Raw genomic sequence first — 20,045 nt, 5'->3', positions numbered from 1 at the left:
GGTGTATTTGGACCATGATAGTTCGTTGGTGATGTGGACTCCAAGGAACTTGAAACTCTCGACCCGCTCCACTATAGCCTCGTTGATGTTAATGGAGGCCTGTTCGGCCCGCCTCTTCCTGTAGTCCACGGTAAGCTCCTTTGTCTTACTCACATTGAGGGAGAGGTCGTTGTCCTGGCACCACACTGCCAGTTCTCTGACCCCCTCCCTATGGGCTGTCTAATCTTTTTCGGTGATCAGGCCTACCCCTGTTGTGTTGGAGTCGTGTTTGGCCATGCAGTCGTGGGTGAACAGGGAGTACAGGATTAGCCTACTAGTTCGTTTTTATTTTATTCATAAAACCTTTCATTCCTTATAAATTCCTTAATCCACAAAACCTATTCACAAAGAAAACAAAGAAATGAAAATGAAACAGCCATTTATTAATGTAGAATCTACAATATATTATAATACTGTAAGCCTCTCAACTGCGGTTGATTTGGTCATTGATTTTCTTCATTTTAGGCTGAAAGGAAGCCCGTCCTCTTGTGTTTGTATTTTTAATTTATTTTCCTGGTTTTTGTGTTTCGGAATATCCGGTATCCCTGGGATATCATGCTGTCACAATATAAATTATGTAAGCACTTGTAGCCCAATTTTGATTCTTTAGAAGTATTAATATGCAACATGCAGCAATCCAAGATATACTATCAACAGTGCTGCTGCGTTTATAGCACCCTATTCCCTGTGCATAACATTTGCAAAGGCAGATCTTATGGCTCACTGCCCTGTTTTCCCCAACTCTTAAACTAACCCTCAAAGACTTTCAAATAACGCTGTTAAATAAAGCAAGGTACTGTACACAATGAGTCAAACAAGCTCTAGGCCTAAACATAGGCAACAAACGTGAGCTGGTAGATTAGTCAGCCCACTCTGTGAGAGGTGAAATGTACATCCCACTCCTAGTTTGGATGTGCGTCCTGCGCATCAGACATGCTGGGCCAGCCCTAACCTACAGGCCTACTGTTTTTACAATAGATATAGGGTTCATAATGGGCCTATCAAAACATTGAATTTTAAAGAGAAAGCATGCTCCATGATCCGACAGGAAATAGGCCAATGGGAGTTGAAAATACTACCAGTATATCCAGACACATTTTGAATCGCAAAATGGGGGAATTGCATTGCAATCATGCATCAAAATAGTAGGCCTAACTCTATTTCTATTGTAGAATACGTTTTTTAATAGATATGGATAACATGGGTTCATGGTAGGCCTATCAAAACACACTCCACCAAGTCAGTGACACACAAGGCAGCAAGCTGCTATTTCGCACATCTTGCTTGCTGACTTAAGTAACGGTCATGAAAGCCAGTGCCATGATCCAAAGGGAAATATGGTTGATTTTTTTACATTCCTCCTGTAACGTCGTTCTTCGTTTGTGGAAAGAGAGTCGGACCGAAATGCAGCGTAGTGGTTACTCATGACTTTAATAGAAAAAGTGACACATGAAATAACGATACAAAATACAAAACTACAAACGGAACGTGAAACCTAATTACAGCCTATCTGGTGAAACTACACAGAGACAGGAACAATCACCCACGAAATACAAAGCGAAACCAGGCTACCTAAATACGGTTCCCAATCAGAGACAACGAGAATCACCTGACTCTGATTGAGAACCGTCTCAGGCAGCCAAGCCCATACAACACCCCTACTCAGCCGCAATCCCAATAATACAAAAACCCCAATACGAAATACAACAACATAAACCCATGTCACACCCTGGCCTGACCAAACATATAATGAAAACACAAAATACAATGACCAAGGCGTGACAGAACCCCCCTAAGGTGCGGACTCCCGGACGCACCTCAAAACCATAGGGAGGGTCGGGGTGGGCGTCTGTCCATGGTGGCGGTTCCGGCTCGGGACGTGGACCCCACTCCATTAATGTCCTAGTTCCTCCCCTTCGCGTCCTGGGATAATCCACCCTCGCCGCCGACCATGGCCTAATAGTCCTCACCCAGAACCCCACAGAACTGAGGAGCAGCTCGTGACTGAGGGGCATCTCGGGACTGAGGGACAGCTCGGGACTGAGGGGCAGCTCGGGACTGAGGGGCAGCTCGGGACTGAGGGGCAGCTCGGGACTGAGGGGCAGCTCGGGACTGAGGGGCAGCTCGGGACTGAGGGGCAGCCCGGAACTGAGGGGCAGCCCGGAACTGAGGGGCAGCCCGGAACTGAGGGGAAGCCCAGTACTGAGAGAAAGCCCAGTACTGAGAGGAAGCCCAGTACTGAGAGGAAGCCCAGTTCTGAGATGAAGCTCAGGCAGGTAGTAGGCTCCGGTAGATCCTGGCTGGCTGGCGGAACTGGAAGATTCTGGTTGACTAGCAGATCTGGAAGATTCTGGTTGACTGGCAGATCTGGAAGAGACTGGTTGACTGGTAGATCTGGAAGAGACTGGTTGTCTGGCAGATCTAGAAGATCATGGCTGACTGGCGGATCTAGCTGCTCTATGCAGACTGACAGCTCTGGCTGCTTCTTACAGACTGACAGCTCTGGCTGCTTCATGCAGACTGACAGCTCTGGCTGCTTCATGCAGACTGACAGCTCTGACTGCTCCATGCAGGCTGACAGCTCTGACTGCTCCATGCAGGCTGACAGCTCTGACTGCTCCATGCAGGCTGGCAGCACCTTGCAGACTGACAGCTCCTTGCAGACTAGCAGCTCCTTGCAGACTGACAGCTCTGGCTGCTTCATGCAGACTGACAGCTCTGGCTGCTTCATACAGACTGACAGCTCTGACTGCTCCATGCAGGCTGACAGCTCTGACTGCTCCATGCAGGCTGGCAGCACCTTGCAGACTAGCAGCTCCTTGCAGACTGGCAGCTCTGGCTGCTTCATGCAGACTGACAGCTCAGGCTGCTCCGAACAGGCAGGAGGCTCCGGCAGCGCTGTAGAGAAGGAAGGCTCTGATAGCGCTGAACAGGCGGGAGACTCCGACAGCGCAGGAGGGAAGGAAGGCTCTGATAGCGCTGAACAGACAGGAGACTCCAGTAGCGCAGGAGTAAAGGAAGGCTCTGGCTGTGCTGAACAGGCGGGAGACTCCGACAGCGCAGGAGGGAAGGAAGGCTCTGGCTGTGCTGAACAGGCGAGGCGCACAGAAGGCCTGGTGCGTGGTGCTGGAACTGGTGCTACAGGATTGAGGACACGCACAGGAAGCCTGGTGCGGGGAGCTGCTACCGGAGGACTGGTGTGTGGAGGTGGCTCTGGATAGACCGGACCGTGCAGGCGCACTGTAGCTCTTGAGCACCGAGCCTGCCCAAGCTTACCTGGCTCGATGCCCACTCTAGCCCGGCCAATACGAAGGGCTGGTATGAACCGCACCGGGCTATGCACCTGCACTGGAAACACCGTGCGCTCCATAGCATAACACGGTGTCTGCCCGGTCTCTCTAGCCCAACGGTGAGCACAGGGAGTTTGCGCAGGTCTCCTACCTGGCATAGCCATACTCCCTTTAGCCCCCCAATATTTTTTTTGGGCTGCTTTTCGGGCTTCCAACCGCGTCGCCGTGCTGCCTCCTCCGCTTTAGCCGCCTCTATTTCTTCCTTGGGACGGCGATATTCTCCAGGCTGAGCCCAGGGTCCTTTTCCGTCTAATTCCTCCTCCCATGTCTAATTCTCCAAGTGGTGCAGCCTCTCCCACTGCAACTGCTCTTCACGATTAACAGGGAGAGTTGGCTCAGGTCTGAACCCTGACTCAGCCACTCTCTCTGCGCCCTCCCCCAATTTGGGGGTTACTTTCGGTTTTCGCTCTGCGCCGACTGTCTTTCTTTTTGACTCCATTCGCCTATAGCCCTCTTCGCATTGCTCCAGCGAATCCCAGGCGGGCACCTGCACTCTCTCTGGGTCGGCCGCCCACCTGTCGATTTCTTCCCACGTCGTATACTCCATGCCTCTGCTATCCATAACGTCCTCCCTTCGCTGTTCAAGCTGTCGCTGCCTGTTAACACGCTGCTCGGTCCGAGTGTGGTGGGTGATTCTGTAACCTCGTTCTTCGTTTGTGGAAAGAGAGTCGGACCGAAATGCAGCGTAGTGGTTACTCATGACTTTAATAGAAAAAGTGACACATGAAATAACGATACAAAATACAAAACTACAAACGGAACGTGAAACCTAATTACAGCCTATCTGGTGAAACTACACAGAGAGAGGAACAATCACTCACGAAATACAAAGCGAAACCAGGCTACCTAAATACGGTTCCCAATCAGAGACAACGAGAATCACCTGACTCTGATTGAGAACCGCCTCAGGCAGCCAAGCCCATACAACACCCCTACTCAGCCACAATCCCAATAATACAAAAAACCCAATACGAAATACAACAACATAAACCCATGTCACACCCTGGCCTGACCAAACATATAACGAAAACACAAAATACAATGACCAAGGCGTGACACCTCCAGAGATGATAACATTGGTAGCCTATCCAGGTACCAAAAATCTGAACAGATTCATATTTGATTTAAAGGAGGGGAGAATTGCATTGAATCAAATTATTAATTTCAAATGATTTACCGCTCAGAAGGGCAGGGTGCACTAGTGTAATGTAATACACTGTACAAAGAATATGGAAGCAGGCATTTTCCACTATAGAACACAGTTGCACATGCAAGGGATCCAATCAGGGTGATGTACTCCTTGAAGTCCACAGAACCGTCAGTGTTCTGGTCCAGCATTGTCATCATTCTGCTTATATCAATATAATATAGGAAGACAAAACATTAGGATTTCTGTAATTTGTTGTCATTCACACTTAATTCACACTTGTTGTCATTCACACTCCACACAACATACAACCAAAACAGTCAAACACCCTTCTGCTCATGTCAAGAGAATGTGGGCATTGTCACGATCGTTGTAATGAGGAGACCAAGGTGCAGCGTGATATGCATACATTCTTCTTTTAATGAAGAAAGAACACTGAACAAACTAACAACACAAACGTGCTGCTATACAAAACTAGTGCTGAAAGGCAACGTGGTCCTTCTGTAGCTCAGTTGGTAGAGCATGGCGCTTGTAACGCCAGGGTAGTGGGTTCGATCCCGGGACCACCCATACGTAGAATGTATGCACACATGACTGTAAGTCGCTTTGGATAAAAGCGTCTGCTAAATGGCATATATTATTATTATATTAACTACACATAGACAAGAACCCACGAAACCAAAAGGGAAAATGGTAACCTAAATAGGATCCCCAATCAGAGACAACGATAAACAGCTGCCTCTGATTGGGAACCAATTCAGGCCACCATAGACATACAATTACCTAGACTTACAAAAAAACTAGAAATACAAAAAAGCTAGATATACAAAAACCCTAGACAAGCCAAACAAGCATACCCACCCTCGTCATACACTGACCTAATCCAAATAATAACGAAAACAGAGATAACTTAAAGTCAGGGCTTCAAAGGTGCAGTAGTATCTAACAATTCCCAACAATACACAAATCTAAAAGTAAAATAATGGATTTTCAAAATTATTAAATATTAGGACGAGCAATGGCATTGACTAAAATACAAGTAGAATAGAGTATTTACATATGAGATGAGTAAAGCAATATGTACACATTATTAAAGTGTCTAGTGTTCCATTATTAAAGTGGCCAGTGATTCCATGTCTATGTATATTAGGGCAGCAGCCGCTAAGGTGCAGGGTTGAGTAAGCGGGTGGTAGCCGGCTAGTGACGGCTATTTAACAGTCTGATGGCCTTGGCTTTTGGGCCGTGGCTTTTGGGCCGTGGCTTTTGTGGAGCGATGGTTAACGATCCTTCGTGGGTGACTGTTGTTGATGTGTGCAGAGGGTCCCTGGTTCGCGCCCGGGTATGGGCGAGGGGACGGTCTAAAGTTATACTGTTACATAAGCAACGCTTCACCACTGCAGAAACAGGAGGTAAATACCTTCCCCAACCTGAAGGAACTCCATTGAGGGGGAGAAGACGGCCATTCCAACCCCCAGATGATCTGCCACCATACGACACATTTCCATCAAAAGCGCATTAACCACCAATGGCTCACTCTCCCCAGCGAATCCAACACAACACTGAGTAAATGCCTCCTTATTTTCAAGCATGGTGGTGGCTGCATCACGGGTATGATTGACATCGGCTAATACTGGGGAGTTTTCATGGATAAAAAGAAACAGGATGTGGCAAAGCGTAGGCAAAATCCTAGAGGAAAACCTGCTTCAGTCTGCTTCACACCAGACACTGGGAGAGAAATTCACCTTTCAGCAGGACAATAACCTACTATACAAGGCCAAATCTACACTAGAGTTGCTTACCACAGTGAATGTTCCTGAGTGGCCAGGTCACAGTTTTGACTTGAAAGGATGATGAAGATAATAATGTAGATAATATTTTTCAATCCAGGTGTGTAAAGCTCTTAGAGACTTACCCAAGAAGACGCACAGGTCAGCTGTAATCGCTGCCAAAGGCTTTTATTACATGTATTGACTATATTTTAGTTATTTCATTTCTATCAATCTTTAAATAATATTTACAATGAAATTACAATTAAATCCATTTTCATCCCACTTTGTAACACAATAAAATGTGAAGAAATCCAAGGGCCATGAATACTTTTGCAAGGCACTGTAACATAACCACAACATTCAAGGAACCAAATGTGCTAGCTGGGTCGCCTCTTTGGTTCGAGACCTGACAAAACTGATTCTTTGCATGTGTCTTTAGAACAGCATGCTCATGAATGAGAGTGCATGCAACCGCGTTCCTGTCCCAACTTCTGAATGCATCAAGAACCGAACACCTCGCCAACAGGCAACACATCTCAAGAGGAGATATTTTGTTTGTAATGCACGCATTTGTAATTTATCAGTCATATCTTGTGTTGTTTTTCTTTAGAAAAATATGTATGTAATTCTTAGACAAACTTTAAACTTTCAAAGAAGAACGGATTTTGTGAAGACTATGAAGACACGTCAAGCCTATGGAGAGAAGGCTTGAGAATGTGTGGTGCATGTGCATCAGCGGATGTCATCCAATATGACGAGACAAAAAGGCAAATATCATTTTCCTTCTTTACTTGTTATTTTTCCCCCTTCTTTACTCTCACTGTTAATCAAAAAGTGTAATTAGAAAAATATTTGTCGACAAGGAGCCAAATGTCCCGAATCTCAAAGTGGCTCTTAGGCCATTTAGGTGAAACAAAAGTATCTAAATTCTGAAATGACATTAAAATAATAGTCAACAATAATCGGTCTACAATAAAGTTCAAAACTCAATTACTACAATAGTACTACTACTACATCACCAACAGACCTACTCCGTACAATCTTCCTGAATTGACTGAGCTGAAATGGAATTGAACCCAACCCTGGTATCTATCAATATGGAAATAAGATGATTATTTAAACATATTGGGAAATCTTTATTCAGAGAATGTCTATCATCCTCATCACCTGGATATAGTGCAGATGCCCATCTGTCACTTGTTTTGGGCTATGTAGCATAGACTATAGATTACAATCTCAAAGACCTATTCCACTGCAAACTCTCTGTTACATCAAACATAAATTACCCCTTGGCTTTGAAATGTGCCTATGTCTCTATTGCTATCTATGTCTGCACTTCAGGAGCCCTAATTCTCCTTGCATAAGCACTTCACATAGTGGTATGGTCAACAGCCAGCCTGGTCACCGGTGATACAAGTCAGTATTCAATGTCCTTCCATGTCGGAGGACGTAGGGAGTTGCCGTGGAAACCAGGCACTTACCTCCAAGTAGGTTTTGGTTTTGCTAGGGTGTTGTGGAAGGGTATTGTGGATAGGTGTAAGCCTCTGATTCCAAAGGTTGCAAGTTCAAATCCAGAGATAGAAAGTTGTTTTTTAGATTTTTGTTTTAAGCCTATGCCAAACCATTCCGAGTTAATACCTAAACTTAACCTTAAACACTTCGAAATTTGACGTTTGAGAAACATGGATGAATATCTAATTCTGATGTGAGACTGAGAGCTAGCCGCAACAGCAACATTCTTGTTATTCGTTTTCCACTCTCCTCTGTGGTGCCCAGCTGTTGCTTTGATTGACAGGCCTTCGATACAGTCTTTCCAAAGAATGTCCATGTGCTTATTGCTTCCTTCAAGGCACACGCACACTCATACACTATAAATTGTACACTGACTCATTAGCTCACAGATTAGTTGAAAAGACCAGGTTGTGCTCACCGCTGGTTCACCGCTGGTTCTGCTCACACTGCCCTACCCTGTGCTCTGACCTCTTTCTCCCCTCTCTCTCCAGATGAAATCTCGCGTCTTGTGACGGCCGGCCGCCCAACAACCTGCCCGCTCGACCCTATCCCCTCCTCTCTTCTCCAGACCATTTCCGGAGACCTTCTCCCTTACCTCACCTCGCTCATCAACTCATCCCTGACCGCTGGCTACGTCCCTTCCGTCTTCAAGAGAGCGAGAGTTGCACCCCTTCTGAAAAAACCTACACTCGATCCCTCCGATGTCAACAACTACAGACCAGTATCCCTTCTTTCTTTTCTCTCCAAAACTCTTGAACGTGCCGTCCTTGGCCAGCTCTCCCGCTATCTCTCTCAGAATGACCTTCTTGATCCAAATCAGTCAGGTTTCAAGACTAGTCATTCAACTAAGACTGCTCTTCTCTGTATCACGGAGGCGCTCCGCACTGCTAAAGCTAACTCTCTCTCCTCTGCTCTCATCCTTCTAGACCTATCGGCTGCCTTCGATACTGTGAACCATCAGATCCTCCTCTCCACCCTCTCCGAGTTGGGCATCTCCGGCGCGGCCCACGCTTGGATTGCGTCCTACCTGACAGGTCGCTCCTACCAGGTGGCGTGGCGAGAATCTGTCTCCTCACCACGCGCTCTCACCACTGGTGTCCCCAGGGCTCTGTTCTAGGCCCTCTCCTATTTTCGCTATACACCAAGTCACTTGGCTCTGTCATAACCTCACATGGTCTCTCCTATCATTGCTATGCAGACGACACACAATTAATCTTCTCCTTTCCCCCTTCTGATGACCAGGTGGCGAATCGCATCTCTGCATGTCTGGCAGACATATCAGTGTGGATGACGGATCACCACCTCAAGCTGAACCTCGGCAAGACGGAGCTGCTCTTCCTCCCGGGGAAGGACTGCCCGTTCCATGATCTCGCCATCACGGTTGACAACTCCATTGTGTCCTCCTCCCAGAGCGCTAAGAACCTTGGCGTGATCCTGGACAACACCCTGTCGTTCTCAACTAACATCAAGGCGGTGGCCCGTTCCTGTAGGTTCATGCTCTACAACATCCGCAGAGTACGACCCTGCCTCACACAGGAAGCGGCGCAGGTCCTAATCCAGGCACTTGTCATCTCCCGTCTGGATTACTGCAACTCGCTGTTGGCTGGGCTCCCTGCCTGTGCCATTAAACCCCTACAACTCATCCAGAACGCCGCAGCCCGTCTGGTGTTCAACCTTCCCAAGTTCTCTCACGTCACCCCGCTCCTCCGCTCTCTCCACTGGCTTCCAGTTGAAGCTCGCATCCGCTACAAGACCATGGTGCTTGCCTACGGAGCTGTGAGGGGAACGGCACCTCAGTACCTCCAGGCTCTGATCAGGCCCTACACCCAAACAAGGGCACTGCGTTCATCCACCTCTGGCCTGTTCGCCTCCCTACCACTGAGGAAGTACAGTTCCCGCTCAGCCCAGTCAAAACTGTTCGCTGCTCTGGCTCCCCAATGGTGGAACACACTCCCTCACGACGCCAGGACAGCGGAGTCAATCACCACCTTCCGGAGACACCTGAAACCCCACCTCTTTAAGGAATACCTAGGATAGGATAAAGTAATCCTTCTCACCCCCCTTAAAAGATTTAGATGCACTATTGTAAAGTGGCTGTTCCACTGGATGTCATAAGGTGAATGCACCAATTTGTAAGTCGCTCTGGATAAGAGCGTCTGCTAAATGACTTAAATGTAAATGTAAATGTTGTGTCAAAGCTACTGAAATGACATCACTGAAATGTCATCAGCGATCAGTGGAGTAGTGAAGGGTATTTGTATTATGGATCCCCATTGGATCTGCCAAATCAGCAGCTACTCTTCCTGGGGTCCAGCCAAATTAAGGCAGTTTATAACATTTTAAAAACATTACATTCACAGATTTAACAACACACTGTGTGCCCTCAAGCCCCTACTCCACCACATATCTACAGTACTGTAACGATGTGCGCTGAGAGTCAGGAAGCAAGTTCAGGGAGTGTTTTAATAAATAAACGCAACATAATACAAAACAAAAAACACAAACAACGCACAGACATGAAACTGAAACAGAAACAATAACGCCTAGGGAAGGAACCAAAGGGAGTGACATGTATAGGGAAGGTAATCAGGGAAGTGATGGAGTCCAGGTGAGTCTGATTATGCGCAGGTGCGTGTGAAGTAGCTACCTAGTAGCTACCTAGTAGCTAATATCAGGGTGAAAGTCACGCTAAGCACACACATACAACACATACTTTTAATAAAAAATGAACAATTGTCATTCTTATAGCTTCAAAACAGAAGTCCAAACTCTAAGTGCATGTCACGCCCTGGCCTTAGAGAGCCTTCTTATGTCTCTATTTGTTTGGTCAGGGTGTGATTTGGGAGGGAATTCTATGTTCTTTATTTCTTTGTTTCTGGCAGAGTGTGGTTCCCAATCAAAGGCAGCTGTCTATCGTTGTCTCTGATTGGGGATCATACTTAGGCAGGCCTTTTCCCACCTGTGATTGTGGGTAGTTGTCTATGTGTAGTGGCCTGCGAGCACTACTTAGCTTGGCTACCTACCTTTTATTTAATTACATTTTTTTTACAGTTAACCCACCTTTTGCGAAAAATGCATTGAAAGTATAGGGTGTGTTACTTTTTTCACCTCGATCAGAGTTTACCTGTAAAGGATCCCCGTTACTGCTGCTCATTCTGTTCTCCAGTTCCGAAGGTCTACTCACCGGTTTTCTAGGCTTCACTGAACAGGTTTCATTGTCATAAACCCTGGACTGTCTTGTCTGATTACACACACCTGGTTCCCATTTCCCCTGATTAGTATGCTATATATGTGCCCTCTGTTCCCTCTGTCAGTTACTGTTCCCATGTCCTTTGGTTGTGTGAGTACCTACACGGTGGTGCAGCGGTAATACTGCGTGCTTTATAAATTGTGTATTATGGTTATCGGCCCGTGTCATTCAACAAGGTTTACCCTCGCTCTTTTGTTTGAGTACAGCCCAGTGTTTTTGTATACATGTTTGTTTTGTGTATATTAAAAACCCCTATTGTGTATTCCTGTGCCTGTCTCCAAATCCTTTATACCAGCGTGACATTACCCACCTATTTTCTTACCACTACTTCACAGGCTGCATCATTACATTGCCATACGGTACATAACTGTCGCAAACCATGCACCGCATCACAACAAAAATAATCACACTACACGTTAGCACCTTCTTCTGTGGTTTATCTACTTCTGTTTCTGATACAGCATGGCAAAGCAAGTTGGAAAAATTCCACGCATGCGACACACTTCATACACTGCAACCTAGTCCGGCTCCCATTGAAATGAATGGATTTCCGTATCGGCAGTTGGTGTGCACTAGGCTTAAAGGAACATTCCATTCAGGGTATGATAGTAGGTGCCAGGTGCACCGGTTTCAGTGTGTCAAGAACTGCAATGCTGCTGGGTTTTTCACGCTCAACAGTTTCCCCATGTGTATCAAGAATGGTCCACCACCCAAAGGACATCCAGACAATTTGACATCTGAGGGAAGCATTGGAGTCAACATTGTGCAACATCCCTGTGGAACGCTTTCGACACCTTGTAGAGTCCATGCCCTTGTAGAGTCCATGTTGTTGTGAAGATATAAAGCATAATAAGAGTGGTCCAACAGGGCAAAAATGCGGACAAATCAGACACCTGAAAAAAAAATGGTAGCAATCTGTTTCTGGTAGCCTTGGCTTTACTGCCAGCATGCATCATCATCAGCCTGTAAAATGTCATAGGCTATAACAAAACATGTTAACACAGACAAAACACGCTGACATGACCACAGACACAGTATACTCACTAATACGAACCAGAGCATCCTTCATAGAAGTGAGCGTTTTCAAATCCGACTCTTGCCTCCTTCGATGAATTATATATGGTACCCCTACCGTTACTATCACAAAATGCAAGGTGCCATAAAGGCAAATACTGCAAAATAAAAATTCATAACTGCTATTTAGATGGAGTAGGCCTAGCCCTAATATCGCATCGGTTTTTAGTGATAAGATTACTGAAACTGGACACACGCACGTACTGTAGGGCTATAGCAGTTCACGATAGAAAAATGAATCCAAATGGAAGAGAGACATTGAATTTGTAATGAAATTAAACGGAAACGACCACAAAAATACACACACTGTTCCAAATGGTGCCAGATGATGCGCTAATGTGACTCCCCGAGCGCCCAGATGTCTCCCAACCTTCCTTTATCGAGCATCAGACTCGGAAAATCTACCGATTCGGGGCCTCTGTCTCTGCTATACACGGTATGTAATATAATGGGGCGGTGGTGAGAAGGGCTGCAGTAGTCACACCATGCACAATAAACCCTGTTTAAAAAGAGTGGTCTCTAAAATCATTTATTGCAATTAAATTAATCAGATATTTTACATAGGAAATTGCTACTGCTTCACAAACAGAATAAAAAGAGCACTGTAGTAGGCCTAGCCAATGATCTATATAAACACTAGATTGCTGATGCTATGTTTTGGTCAATGAGAGGCCCTGAAGCCATATTGGTTCTCATTAGAATGACCTGTCCTCCATAGGAATGAATGTTATTCTTCAGTTCAAAAATTATATTATATCAGTATACATGTCATTGGTAGTAGCCAACATCCCTGTTAGCCACACAGGTGGGATTGCAATGTTCATAAACGCATGCGAAACAATCAGCTTTCCAAACATTGATCTCTGTTTGGGTCTTTTGCCTTATAAGCAGCCAGGGGCATAGGCCTGGGTGGACACAGGCTCACCCACTGGGGAGCCAGGCCCCGCCAAGCCCACCCAATCAGATTGAGCAAAAACAAAAGAATAATACATTATTAGTTCAAAAATACTCCCCAGCATTCATTGCGTTACCGGTGAGAACTATACAATATGCTCTCCATACCTTTGCTAAGCATTAAACTATGGTGTTTAACATACTACAAAGAACTCTGATTGTAAAATGTCTACACTTTTTAGTCAATAGGCCTACTTCTTGGCCACTGTAGGAGTGGGGCAAAAAAGTATTTAGTCAGCCACCAATTGTGCAAGTTCTCCCACTTAAAAAGATGATAGAGGCCTGTCATTTTCATCATAGGTACACTTCAACTATGACAGACAAAATGAGAAGAAAAAAAATCCAGAAAATCACATCGTAGGATTATTAATGAATTTATTTGCAAATTATGGTGGAAAATAAGTATTTGGTCAATAACAATAGTTTATCGGCAATACTTTGTTATATACCCTTTGTTGGCAATGACAGAGGTCAAACGTTTTCAGTAAGTCTTCACAAGGTTTTCACACACTGTTGCTGGTATTTTGGCCCATTCCTCCATGCAGATCTCCTCTATAGCAGTAATGTTTTGGGGCTGTTGCTGGGCCACACGGACTTTCAACTCCCTCCAAAGATTTTCTATGGGGTTGAGATCTGGAGACTGGCTAGGCCACTCCAGGACCTTGAAATGCTTCTTACGAAGCCCCTCCTTCGTTGCCCGGGCGGTGTGTTTGGGATCATTGTCATGCTGAAAGACCCAGCCACGTTTCATCTTCAATGCCCTTGCTGATGGAAGGAGGTTTTCACTCAAAATCTCACGATACATGGCCCCATTCATTCTTTCCTTTACACGGATCAGTCGTCCTGGTCCCTTTGCAGAAACACAGCCCCAAATCATGATGTTTCCACACCCATGCTTCATAGTATGTATGGTGTTCTTTGAATGCAAATCACCAAAAAAATAGAATATTATCTGCTATGACTACAAGGTCCGATTGGAATTCAGGGAACTCAATGAGGAACGCTGTATATGGCCCAGGAGGCCTGTAAACAGTAGATATAAAAAGTGATTGAGTAGGCTGCATAGATTTCATGACTAGAAGCTCAAAAGACGAAAACGTCTTTTTTTTTGTAAATTAAAATTTGCCTTTGTGGGATGCACGGGGGATATGGTCACTAGTGTTACCAGGAGGTGAGGCCTCATTTAACAGTACATTCATCAGGCTTAAGCCATGTTTCAGTCAGGCCAATCACATCAAGATTATGATCAGTGATTAGTTCATTGACTATAATTGCATTTGAGGTAAGGGATCTAACATTAAGTAGCCCTATTTTGAGAAGTGAGGTATCACGATCTCTTTCAATAATGACTGGAATGGAGGAGGTCTTTATCCTAGTGAGATTGCTAAGGCGAACACCGCCATGTTTATTTTTGCCCAACCTAGGTTGAGGCACAGACACTCTCTCAATGGGGATAACTGAGCTGACTACACTGACTGTGCTAGTGGCAGACTCCACTAAGCTGGCAGGCTGGCTAACAGCCCGATGCCTGGCCTGCACCCTATTTCATTGTGGAGCTAGAGGAGTTAGAGCCCTGTCTATGTTGGTAGATAAGAGGAGAGCACCCCTCCAGCTAGGATGGAGTCCGTCACTCCTTGGTCCTGTTTGTGGGTGAGTCCCAGAAAGAGGGCCAATTATCTACAAATTATATCTGTTGGGAGGGGCAGAAAACTCATTTCAACCAGCGATTGAGTTGTGAGACTGCTGTAGAGCTCATCACTTCCCCTAACTGGGAGGGGGCCAGAGACAATTACTCGATGCCGACAAATCTTTCTAGCTGATTTATACTCTGAAGCTATGTTGCGCTTGGTGACCTGACTGTTTCTTCCTAACATCATTGGTGCCAACGTGGATAACAGTATCTCTATACTCACCAGTTTTAGCTTTAGCCAGCACCATCTTCAGATTAGCCTTAACGTCGGTAGGCCTGGCCCTGGTAAACAGTGTATGATCGCTGGATGAGTCATTTTAAGTCTAATACTGCGGGTAATGGAGTCGCCAATGACTAGAGTTTTCAATTTGTCAGAGCTAATGGTGGGAAGTGTCGGCGTCTCTGACCCCGTAACGGGAGGAGTAGAGACAAGAGAAGGCTCAGCCTCAGACTCCGACTCGCTGCTTATTGGGGAAAACCAGTTGCTTATTGGGGAAAACCGGTTGAAAGTTTGTCTGCTGAATGAGCGACACTGGTTGAGCATTCCTACAGCATTTCCCTCCGGAAACCATGAGAAAGTTGTCCGGCTGCGGGGACCGTGCGAGGGGATTTATACTAACGTTACTATCTGTATTTACTGGTGGCACAGATGCTGTTTCATCCTTTCCTACACTGAAATTACCCTTGCCTAACGATTGCATCTGAAGCTGAGCTTGCAGCACAGCTATCTTAGCCGCAAGGCGATCGTTCTCCTGTATATTATGAGTACAGCGACTACAATTAGAAGGCATCATGTTTATGTTACTACTTAGCTTCGGCTGTTGGAGGTCCTGACAAACCACGTCCAGATAAAGCATCCGGAGTAACCAGTGCAACTATGGGAAAAACATTCTTCCACATACAAAGCCCTTATTCACACAAAACACTCAAAGTAAACACCCGAAAAACCAAATTAAAATTAAACTGCCATTTATTAATGTAGAATGTAATGTACAAAGCAGATGGAAGCAGGCAGGTCTTAACATCCAATCACATACTCCTCAACAGGGCACAGTTGCATGTGTAGGCAAGGGATCCAATCAGGGTAATGTACTCCTTGAAGTCCACGGAGCCGTCAGCATCCTGGTCCAGCATCGTCATCAGGTCATCTACTTCAGGACCACCCTTCTGCTCATGCAAATGTAATATAGGATCATTTACATTTTAGTCATTTAGCAGACACTCTTAACCAGAGCAATTTACAGGAGCAATTAGGGTTAAGTGCCTTGCTCAAGGGCACATTGATCCTACTACATGAAAAATCTGTCACAAGTAAAGAAAGACAATACCTTAACATTTCTGTATTTAATTGTCATTCGCACTGAATGTCTGAGACTCCATGCAATCAGTCAAAGTTCAATCAAACAAAGCATTAAATTGTTTTTATTCAAATCGCAACACACTTAAAGGGTTACTTCAGGATTTTGGCATTGAACACCTTTATCTAGAACCCATAGTTAGATGAACTCGTTGGCACAATTTCTATGTCTCTGCGTACAGTTTAAAGGAACTGCTAGCATGCTAGTAGATACCATAGACTTCTAATCATTGCGGTAATGCTAGTTAGAATTTGCTAGTGAAACTACCTCTAACTTCCTTCGCACTAGATGCAGAGACATAAAAATAGTATCCATGAGATAATCGGACACTGGGAAAGTAAATAAAGGGCTTAGTTGCCAAAATCCTGAAGTATCTCTTTAACAATAAAAGGTGGCATTAGAATAGCATTTACTATCTCAAGAGGGGCCAGTTTCCCAGATACAGATCGTTTGGCGTAGCACAGAGAATTTTCAACCAATTCGGCCAAATTGTCAGAGTCCAATTGGTTTGTTTGAATTTATAAAATCCGGAATTATAATAATGTTTTGCTCCATGAAGTAATCTAACAATGTGTTCGTCGCCATCTTTTCTTTTTCAAATCTTTTCTCATTGATTGAGACAGGTGGGTCCACCCCAAAGTGTTACGATGACACTCATCGGTCTCGATCAATGAGAGAAGATTTGAAAAATAAAAGACGGTGGCGTACACATTGTTAGATTACTTCATGGAGCAAAACATTTATTTTAATAACGGAGCATTTTCTAAATTGAAACAGACCATCTGCAACTGGACACGGACATTTTTGAAGATACATGTTTGGCCTGAATCGAGAAAGATACAATTGCCTAAATTAAGGTTGGTTGAATATTCTCTGTGCTACGCCAAACAGTACCTATCCTCTCGCAGGACTGGGCACACACTTTTGCCCTAACACACCTGACTCCAATAAGCAGCTAATCATGATCTTCAGTTAAAAACACATTTCTTTTTTAAATCAGGTGTGTTTGCTAGGGATAGGGGAAAAGTGTGACACCAATCAAGCCCACAAGGACTGGAATTGCTCAGGCCTGCGAGCATCACATTAGCCCGTTACAATCTGCTAGCTACCTTAATAGATACTCTTCATTGAAAGTTATTTTTAGTCCAGGACGATAGGCTTAATCTGTGTTCGGGAAACTGGCCCGAGGTGTTGCAATGACTCACCCCAGCGATGTTGGGCAGCTCTGCCTTGATGAGGTTGGTTAGCTCTTTTTTGTTGAGGGTCTTGGCATCTCCACTACCAGCGTGCTTGTGGAATGTCATGATGATGGCTCCCAGGGAGGCTTCCAGAGATGTGGGCTGTGCCATGGTGTCTGAAGTTGATGGTGATCCTGGGGGTAGAAACTATTATAAGTACTAGGCAAGTAGCTTATATGTGGAAGGACTTATGTTCTTTACAGGAATGAAGAGGACTATGTAAGTAAGCACTTACAAAATGAAGAATAGACATGTTAAATTGATAACAGTTACTGTATTATCTTTTAAGGTTCAGTCTAAGAATGTATTCAGTTTCCTGTCGGTCTTACCTGTGTGTAGAATAGGAGAATCTGTCAGGTGCGGAGGGGGTGGAAAGGGAAGGAGCTTATATAGAACAGCACCTGGCCTGTGACACTCCCCTTGATTCCATCCTTCTCTCTGCCCTTCCCTGTTCCCTCCTCTTTCTCCTCTCCCTCATCTCTCTCTACGCTACGCCCTTCCTGCATGTCCCTGTGTGACCTGACTTTTCATGGTAGCTGCTTTAGCAAATATAAAAATTCTCTGTAGAATATGCTGTCTAAAAAAGTATTGTCCATATTAATAGCATCATCCTTAGCCTTAATAGCGTTTGTGTGATTAATAGTAGTAGTCTATACACTAAAGTTGCATAACATGCAACTCAAATGAATACAACACATTCATTGTCCTCTCTTGTGTTTTTGTGAACAGTATGCCTTCATATATCATGCATGTATCATGCAACAACAACTGCATATAGAGAGGATGGTAAATGGTTTAAGTTATCTAAGTCCATTTTCTATTACACTGTCCGTGGCATTTCATTGAATGGCAGGGTGTGTCCATGCTCTCTTTGTCTTGCAGTAAATACTTGCATTCCAGATCAGGTTATATTTGAGTTTATCCTGTTTATGGTTTGTTATAGTGGCGTCATTAAAAGCACAGCCCCTCTAACCGTCATTTAAAACAGGCATTTTTTAAGTCAAATCAAATGTTATTTGTCACATGCTTCGTAAACAACAGGTGTAGACTAACAGTGAAATGCTAAACGTTTAGCCCAGTGACTAAGAGAGTATGTGTTTATACTGTTGTTTTGATTATACAACAGTATAAATATGACTTGGCTAAGTCATCTGAAGAACTAATGTGACTGATGATAAACCATGAGATTTAAAAACCCTCATAATTACTCACCCCTATCAAAATGAAACCTACAGTGTTATTGCTTCTAAAAAGTAGTGCGTAATCATTTTGTAACTTCGGTGATCTATCCCGTTAATATTTCAAATACACACTGTGGACTCAATTCAAATGTACGCCCTTGGCTGGATACATGTAGTTCCACTTTTTCCCATGGACATATAAAATCACAAAATGGTTTTGCGCACTGTGAATACCTCCTTGACACCCTCGCAGGTGGATGCTTCAATTTGACAGATGTTTTTATGGGATACCAATTTCACTTTTCATTTGATGATGATCATTTGATGATGATGATGATAAGGAGAAGAAGGAAGATGGTATAGATCTTACATTTGGGACACCTTTGATATCAACACATGTATTGTTGGCATTGTGCCACTGGTGAGGTTCCTCCTGTGAGAAACATTTCTGACATCTTCATTTGACATTCTCCATTTGAATGCTAGGCTCACTACACAAAGCCACTTTCCCACAAATTTAGCTGCTTACAAAAAGTGAGTTGCAAAAGATATTTGATAAGTGCCATTCACAGCTAATTAAATGTTTCTGCAAGGCACAAAACACCAGGGAAATCATGACAGTTGCAGAAGGTTTTTGTAGTATAAAAAGAAAGAAAGTTGCATATGTACTGTATGTTCCCAACAATTGGCTAAACCTAATAACCAGCGTTTCGGCAACACAGTGCCTTCAGGTTTTAGTGTATCAAATATTTATCTTGGGTATGAGCAGTTTGGTTTGGCTGTTTGTCTCTCTCTCTCTGACCTTGTAGATATTCAAGTTGAACTTGTTTGGTTGTGACATTTAGTTTAATATCATCGGAGTTATACAAATAGAGAACCCTCATGCATGAAAAGCAGCACAAATGATCTCTATCTAAGGTTAAGCCATGGGTAGAGGAGCACAATGTGGCTCAAAGAGCCATTGAATGTCATGTGCGAGTCATACACTGATGACACATAGAAAAATGAAGAGTGGGAAAACATTAGGAGCAGGGCCAGGAGGCCCTAAGCGAGACTTTGTGACAAACTATATGCAATTCCACTCATTTTGCCCCCTGGAGGTCAGGCCCCTGGGCACGTGCCTTGTTGGTATTCGGTCATGATTTGGCATACTACAAATTTAGATAGCTGGCTAGACTACTGTACCAATCTAAAAAGTGTCAGCTGACATAACATGTCACATAACGTGTCTGACATAACAAGAGAAACATTGCTGATGCAGAACCAAATGTCAAACTTGCACCTTGTGTATTCTGCTATTCTAACTCTCAACAGTAAGCTGAAACCCAGACTGAGTAAAAACAAATACAAATCTTTCGGGCGGGGGGGGGGGGGTTTGCGTCCCCCTAGCAGCTTGGGGCCTAAGCAACCGCATATGTTGCTCATGCCTGGAGCAGATTGAGAGGGAAAAGGGTGTAGACCGAAAAGGGTGTTGACTGAAGCT

The 20,045-nt window shown here is 44.5% G+C and overlaps 1 protein-coding gene across 1 annotated transcript; it reads right to left on the bottom strand.

Moving 5' to 3' along the window:
* Positions 1-15,737: 15,737 nt before the first annotated feature.
* LOC118379063 (protein S100-A1-like) lies at positions 15,738-17,781 on the bottom strand. The gene is made up of 3 exons (XM_035766074.1): positions 17,711-17,781; positions 17,349-17,515; positions 15,738-15,952 (listed from the first exon to the last, which is right to left on the bottom strand). Exons 2-3 carry the CDS (start codon positions 17,490-17,492, stop codon positions 15,815-15,817), a joined length of 282 nt encoding a protein of 93 aa, XP_035621967.1. The 5' UTR covers positions 17,493-17,515; positions 17,711-17,781; the 3' UTR covers positions 15,738-15,814.
* Between the last annotated feature and the right edge of the window lie 2,264 nt (positions 17,782-20,045).

Source organism: Oncorhynchus keta, chromosome 19 (assembly GCF_023373465.1).
Source record: "Oncorhynchus keta strain PuntledgeMale-10-30-2019 chromosome 19, Oket_V2, whole genome shotgun sequence".
Taxonomy (NCBI): Eukaryota; Metazoa; Chordata; class Actinopteri; order Salmoniformes; family Salmonidae; genus Oncorhynchus; species Oncorhynchus keta.
The sequence above is the reverse complement of the archived record's forward strand: the minus strand, read 5'-3'. Positions and strand labels throughout refer to the sequence as shown.

Excerpts from the sequence above, each read along its gene's own strand:
- LOC118379063 (XM_035766074.1), bottom strand. The coding sequence starts at position 17,492 with ATGGCACAGCCCACATCTCTGGAAGCCTCCCTGGGAGCCATCATCATG. Across the intron at positions 15,953-17,348 it reads AGCTGCCCAACATCGCTGGG|AAGGGTGGTCCTGAAGTAGA; the intron begins GTGAGTCATTGC and ends TTGCATGAGCAG.